The sequence below is a fragment of the Morone saxatilis genome, unplaced genomic scaffold (genome assembly GCF_004916995.1).
Source record: "Morone saxatilis isolate NCDOM2014 unplaced genomic scaffold, NCSU_SB_2.0 Contig23, whole genome shotgun sequence".
Taxonomy (NCBI): domain Eukaryota; kingdom Metazoa; phylum Chordata; class Actinopteri; family Moronidae; genus Morone; species Morone saxatilis.
In genome coordinates, this window is record NW_023339796.1 from 18,714,640 (window position 1) to 18,721,615 (window position 6,976).

At 40.2% G+C, this 6,976-nt stretch overlaps 2 protein-coding genes across 4 annotated transcripts in view; both read left to right on the forward strand.

The window, feature by feature from the left end:
• Positions 1 to 2,185, forward strand: part of LOC118335263 (unconventional myosin-VIIb-like) — a gene marked incomplete at its 5' end in the record, with an annotated part of 18,845 nt that extends 16,660 nt beyond the window's left edge. Inside the window, 7 exons of the mRNA XM_035671508.1 lie at positions 19 to 106; positions 184 to 290; positions 390 to 575; positions 721 to 837; positions 926 to 1,009; positions 1,134 to 1,253; positions 1,396 to 2,185. Coding sequence (XP_035527401.1) covers positions 19 to 106; positions 184 to 290; positions 390 to 575; positions 721 to 837; positions 926 to 1,009; positions 1,134 to 1,253; positions 1,396 to 1,488 — 795 coding nt within the window. The remainder of the gene's footprint in view (positions 1 to 18; positions 107 to 183; positions 291 to 389; positions 576 to 720; positions 838 to 925; positions 1,010 to 1,133; positions 1,254 to 1,395) is intronic.
• Positions 2,186 to 4,855: 2,670 nt separating this feature from the next.
• LOC118334308 (serine/threonine-protein kinase tousled-like 1-B) overlaps positions 4,856 to 6,976 on the forward strand; it is a 12,191-nt gene continuing 10,070 nt past the window's right edge. The window contains exon 1 of one of the 3 annotated variants that reach the window (XM_035670157.1): positions 4,856 to 5,355. In XM_035670157.1, coding sequence (XP_035526050.1) covers positions 5,229 to 5,355 — 127 coding nt within the window. In that variant the 5' untranslated portion in view covers positions 4,856 to 5,228. The remainder of the gene's footprint in view (positions 5,356 to 6,976) is intronic. The other 2 variants (XM_035670158.1, XM_035670156.1) reach the window with 2 other exon arrangements.

The following is a 6,976-nucleotide window of genomic DNA, read 5'->3' on the forward strand; positions in this document are numbered from 1 at the left end:
TCTGTTTTTAATTCTTAGGTCGTGGGCATGGATGAGCAGGAATATTTCTTTGACAGTTTAAGGCAGACTTCCGACCCTCCTAAGAAAGGAAAAAAAGTGAAAGAAGGTAATGCATCATACTGACACCTTCAGTTTTACATGCCAGTGCTTCTCCACATTTATAATTCAAATCTTGCTTCCCAGTAACCCAGTCCAACACGCTCTACCTGGTGATCTTTAAGAGGAAGCTCTGGTTCAATGTGAGCCCAGGGAAAGACCTGGTTGCAGACCTCACTTTCCATTTCCCACAGGTATTCAAACAACACTTTCTTCATTCTGCTGGCTTTTACGCTCTTTAAACACGCAGAATTGTCATGCTACATGATGACCTCTGTTGTGCCTCTATACAGGAGGTGCCCAAGTACCTGAAGGGATACCACAACTGCACCAAAGAAGACATGATCAATCTGGGCGGGCTGCTCTTCAGAGTCGAAGTCGATTCAGACAGGTCGCAGTTTGTCATGATCCCCAAAATGCTGAGGGAGCTGGTTCCTACTGACCAGATAAAAAGCATGTCCCCTGAAGAATGGAAGAAGGTAAAGGAAGAAATGTACAGAGGTTAATTCATCTTAAGAATATGGAAAATGATCTTTCTGGGGAAGTACCAGGAGAGTAGTAGCTTTTACATGACTGTGTCCAGTGTAAGGGATGTCCACTCTTTGCTTTGTGTTCTTCTTGCAGCACATTATCTCTTCCTACAACAAGCAGAGTGGCATCACGGTGCAGGAGGCTAAAATCGCCTTCCTAAAAGCCATTTCAAGTTGGCCAACCTTTGGCTGTGCCTTCTTTACAGTTAAAGTGAGTCATCAGGATGAAAAAACAAAGTTGGCAGACAAAAATTTGAGAAAACTGTTTTGTCATATTATGATTTCATTTAACTTTGCAGCAAACGTGTGAATCTAGCTACCCAAATATAGTTTTGATTGCCATCAGCAAGCAAGGTGTCAGCTTCATAGACCCAAAGACAAAGGTATGCACAATAATAATCCAGAAATAATGTATTTAAACATGTCATGTTGTGTGGTAGTAAAGCATTTTATTTCACTCAAACCATTACATTTTAATGTAGCTTAATAACACTGTAAACCTTTCAGGAGGTGCTGATAATGCACCCGTTCAGCCGCATCACAGAATACCTCAGCGAGGGTGGCTACTTCCAGATGACCATCGGTACCCTGGTGAGGGGCGTCGACTTCATCTGTGAAACCCCACAGGTGAGTGGCTGTCTCACATGTCCACATATTTTTCTTGAAGAAGAAGTTAATAAACATTATTCTATAAATCAGTCCCACTCCCACTACTGTTTGGGAGAAGTAATTGTGAAATGAAACAGACATCCATTTCCTCCTTTTTCAGGCCGACATGATGGAGGACCTTCTTAGATCGTACTTCAGCATGTACGAGAGGCAGAGGGAGGCCTTTCGACCAAGGAACCAGATGTTTTCATAAGGTTTCAAGGGCAAAAGAAGAGACTGAACTCCTGGGATTTCTATGCACTTTTGATCATATCTTTACTGAGAGAACTGTTGAGTGAAATTAGTGGTATTAAACTTAAACATGGAGTCATTTATCTTTAAGATTATTAACAGAGATATAATAACTATTAAATAACTATTGCTATTCATATCTATCAATGTACTTAATAACCTCTGATGTCACTAAAACTGGATCTTATCACACAATTCAAGTTCAAACGTTTTTGCAGTGTGTTGAAGACATAAATGCATTAAAAAAAAGCTCCTTTTTCTTCTGGCAGTACAATGAGGCCCCCATTTATGATTTCAGAGATTTTATTTATTTTATACTTTCATACTTTGTTGTTTAATTGACTTACAGTACTCTGCACCAATGTTCTGCACACCATACACATAAAGTCTGAAGTATGTTTTTTTGGAGTCTACACAGTATATTATTTACTAAAATAATAAAATGAGCATAAACAAGTTTTCCTGACAGTTACAGACATTAACAGGCTTACTTCTTTACCACAAGCTGTCGTTCTACTCTGTGTTGTTGGCTGGTGTATGTTAGGTAATTAGAATGGGATGTGGTGTGTACTGTGGTAAGTTTGCCACTGAATGGGGATTTTCTTATAGTCCCAGCAATATGGGTTGTGCCAAACTGAATGTAAAAGTCTATATTAACTGTGGAGTCTGTTCCTCGCCAGCAAGGAAATGGAGCAGCCAACAGCAAACAAAGAAACGAGTCAGCTGGAACATAACTCATTTTCACTGCAGATTTTTGACATGTTATTGCAGGAAACACACAGATATAATTAATTACATTAATTATGGCTGCATTCCATTTAGCTATGCCACTTTTAGGTTCCAGGGCTCTGGTTCTGTACATGCTTGATGGCTTACTGGGACAACTAAATGGAATGGAGTTATAATTCATGTGTTTTGCTTGCTATGGCAGGTCACTTGCAGTGAAGAAAGTCTGTCAAGGCTGAGTTGACAGAGGGTATGGAATAGTACAAATTAATAGTTTTATATCATTATTTTATAGTGCTTGTTTCCTGATGCACATTGTGAGAGTTACAATTTAGTACATGTACTACTGCTATTGTGCCTTAAACATTAAGTGAAAGAAGTTGTTTTAACTGGTTTGTCTATGAAACAATATAATTCTTTGTTTAATTATGTTTTGCTCTCTTGCAGAAGAGAGTGAAAGTATGTTGATGACATAAGAGAGAGTTGTAAATGTCACTACATAGAACTGTATTAGCTGAGGTTGATTGGGCTATAAGCTGAGCCATAGGTTGTTGTTTTCTATGTCCACATAATACATTATGATTATTATCAAAAAATAAATGTTCATAGTAGTCTTTATGAAAAGACCATTAAAACATCAGTGAGTCCCTAACTGAATCTACTCCTGCCAACATCATAACTGACACTCTTTATTATCTCAAATAACTTAATTCATACTTTTTGGTATTTTCTTTCAATTACATGCTTTATCACACTACTTTGGTACTCTATATCTACATATATACATCATTTATATTTTTTATCGATTGTTATTTGATTATCATCAGAATTTAATTACCTCATTCATTCATGCCCATCACAATTATTTAAGAGGGGGAAAAAAAGGGGCAGGCATTTATTTTTCTTTAACATCCAGAACTGCTGACTTTAGTCCACCATGTCGAAAATACAAAATGCAAAAACTATTTTAACAGAAAACATTGTTTTGTTTTTGTATTTCATCTCTGAGGCTTGGACAGTTGGAGTGCTCTTAGATGATTTAATATTTATTATTACAAAAAGCTGTGTTCAGACAGCTATGAAATATCGTACCTTGTGTAAATGTACAACTAATCTTTTATCTCATTACTTTCTTTGTATTTTCAAACTTTTATTATTATTTGAAGGGGATTATTTTTGTTGGCCACAGTTGCGGGTCGTATACACAGGCCCGGTGACAGTTTTTAAAAATGTCAGCCAACATTCTCAGTTTTCCATCAGACATTTGAGGCTCCTGGAATGTCCTGACTGCTGCTTGAATATCAGTCACCCGTCACCTTTTTCCATCATAACACAACTCCAGTTTCACCTGAAATGACATCATAAACAGTGTGTGTGTGTGTGTGTGTGTGTGTGTGCTGTAGTGTGTAGTGTGTAGTAGTGTAATGTAGTAGACTGCTTATACAACCTTCCTCATTGCCTGTCAAGACTATTGCTCTGTTACCATGGAAACCATGTGACCAAAAAAATCAGGTTACCACGGCAGGTGCATATGAGGTGCAGTATGATCGTTTGTGCCTCAGTCTATTTCCTGATGCAATCTGGCTGCAAGGGGAGCAGGAGTTTGACAGACAAACAAACCTTTTACAGTGTGCTCACTATTACTTTGAATGCTTATGTGAACCAATGAAATTATATCAGAATTTACTCCAAATATTAGAGATTAAACAGCTTTTCTGTATCAAGAATGACACATTTGATGAGCCTCGTCTCACAGTCTGGGTTACGGTAAATTAATGTATATTTTTTTAATTAGAAAGGAATGTAAGAATAAAATGTAGGCCAAACAGTTGAATGTTAAAAGAGTATGTCTGTGTGTGTGTGTGTGTGTGTGTGTGTGTGTGTGTGTGTGTGTGTTATGTGTATGCTGCCCTACAAGAAGGCAAAGGCATTTTGATGCACTGCACCAAATTTGGAACAAAAGACCTTATAGCCCAGACCACATCACTATCCTCCCACCTGCACCCCCCCCACCCCCCCAAACTTGTGTTTCAAGACTGAAAAACAGCATATCAAGACCACAGCCCTACCTGTACACACACACTCACTCATACACACACACACACACACATTCTCTGTCACACACAACACATACTGTTCACTGTACTGTCAAGACTGTATATGTGTGTGTACATATATATAAATATAAACATATATGTATGTATATATACATGTACATATATGTATATATGTGTACATTTATATATGTGTAAATACATGTGTATATATGTGTAAATATATATGTGTACATTTATATACATATATATATGTACGTGTGTATGTGTGTGCAGTATGTTGAGTACCATATACATATATACATATACATATATACATGTACATATGTATATGTTGAGTACTGTACTGTTGACAGTATATATATACACGTAGTGTGTGCGCGCGCATACGTGTGTGTGTTTCTGTTTTCTGTCGACCTCCTCAAGCAGACAAAGTTTCGGCCATTTTTTCGGGGTGTTTGTTGTTTTCACCAAAACAAGAGACTGTTCTCAGGTCGACGCTGTAGATGTGCTTTCCAGTCAACCTAAGGCTAGTTTAGCGGAGGATAAAATGATCCCAGATCAGTGTCTGTGTCGGTGTCATGCCATCCCCCATCGCGCTGCTAGGTGCGCGCCAGCCTCGCGATAGCCTCGCCTACAAGAATCAGAGCTCCGCTCGCGAACTGGATGCTGACAGGCGCGCGGTGCGGTCATCATGCAAAGGTTACATTGGATCCGTTTCAGCGAGTGTCTAAAGAAGAAGCCGCTCCTCCGCAGGACCTACACGGGTTACAAAATGAGAGACGTCTAGCAACACAAAAACGCCCTAACTCACGTTTACTCGCCTGTTTGGCTACAGCAGGTGTCAAACGATGGACGCAAGTTTGGGATTTCCGCGAACGGCAGTGTGTACGCTGGCTCCTCTCGGCGGTAAAGTGGCTTCATGAGTGTCCAAAGTAACAGTGGAAGTGGTGGTGGAAGTTTGGAGGCGACGCCATCTTGGTCGCAGCTCTCCTCGTCCCCAACGATTTCTCAACAACATATAACGGCGACCGCAAAGAGCAAGGAAGGTATATTAGCTCGCCAAGTGCACGACCGACTCGTATTCTCCTTAAAGAGTGTCCTTTGCAGGAGAAGTGGATTATTTTGGCTTTGTCGAGCTAACGTTTGTTCAAGTAAAAATGGATGTCAAGTTCACTGATGCCGTGAATTGGAAGCCAAACGTCAGCTGTCAGTTCAGTTGATGGCCAGTCTAAGTAGCAGCAAGCTATCATGTTTGCACAAAGGCAGCGCTAGCCTGTTGTTTTGTTTGTATGACTGTCAGCTTACATGGTTTGTAGTTACTCGTAGCTGTTGATGCGATTACAGTGTTTTGTAGCAGTTTGTAACATCCCCCCCTATCAACAGCATCTAGTTGGATATTAAACAACGTAACGTTAGCTATGCATGCATCCATTAATGCATTGCAGTGCATGCCCCTGCTGCTATAAACTTGATAACAGGCCCTGTATTTTACCTCCCAGGCCAGTTCGGATGCATCTGTTTTTCCAATTGTTTTCGACATGGCTGTTGAGACTTTATTTACTCCGATATTGCTGAGTTGCTGGATGTGATGTGACAGAACAGTGATCAAAAGTGGGAGCAATTGGTTATATTCTTCCTGCTAACTATATGAGCTGTAGGACATGATATGTTAATGTATTTAGACATCGACGGTGTTAATAAGACTGTAAGAACCAAAATCAGCGTTATAATTAAGAACGAGGATATCGCGTAAGACCTCATTTAAACCTGAGACGTTACTCAGTCTTGTAACTCTTTCGTACTAATATACAAAATAATGCTGTAATATGAATCTCTAGCTATATAGACGAATTAACCTAAATCCCAATCTCCCCTGTCCTTAGGTAACCTCACACAGGCCTCGCAGTGTGTGTGCTCTCTGTTTCACTGCCCAAGGTTTCATAATGTCCATTATGCCTTTTAGGGTTTGCCCCTGTGCCAGAAGCTATGTAAAGATGACAGCCAGGAAATGTCCAATAAGGAAACAAACACTTGCAGCAGTAGTCAGTAGGGAGCAGAGGACCTGTGTGTGTGTGTGTGTGTGTGTGTGTGTGTGTGTGTGTGTCTTTCCCTGGAACTGTGGTGTCGGTGGTGCGTCATGGAACGAGGCCCAGTCAGGCAGCATATATGTTTAGCCTACTGCCTGTGTGAGATTCATGTTATGAACATAGTGGTTCAGATATACAGTGGTAAGGTTTAGCACTTAGACATCCGTAAAGTGGCTGACGCGATACGTACAGATGGAAATGATTTCCATGTAAAACTAGGTTTTTGCAAAAGCCTGAAAAGCTGTGTCCTGTTTCCACAGTGTTAGGAACATTGATACACACGTGTAGCATTTGATTTAGGGATAAAACTTCAAGTGTCCTTATCCCATTATCAGCTGGTGTTGTGCGCTGTCTGTATGGCTTCTAAGGTGTTGAGATCCCTGAATATCACGGACTAGTTTAGCACTGTGCAATGAGGCCATTGTGACAGTCTAACTAATGAGATAATGGAAGAGCTGGTTTAAGATTTTTGTGTTGACATACTGGGAGACTCCGCCCGACCTCGTCTCGTTTCCCTCCTGACTTCCCAGTGCTAGAATGACCTTCCTGCTCAAGTTAGAAATGCAGTGTCACTCATCTA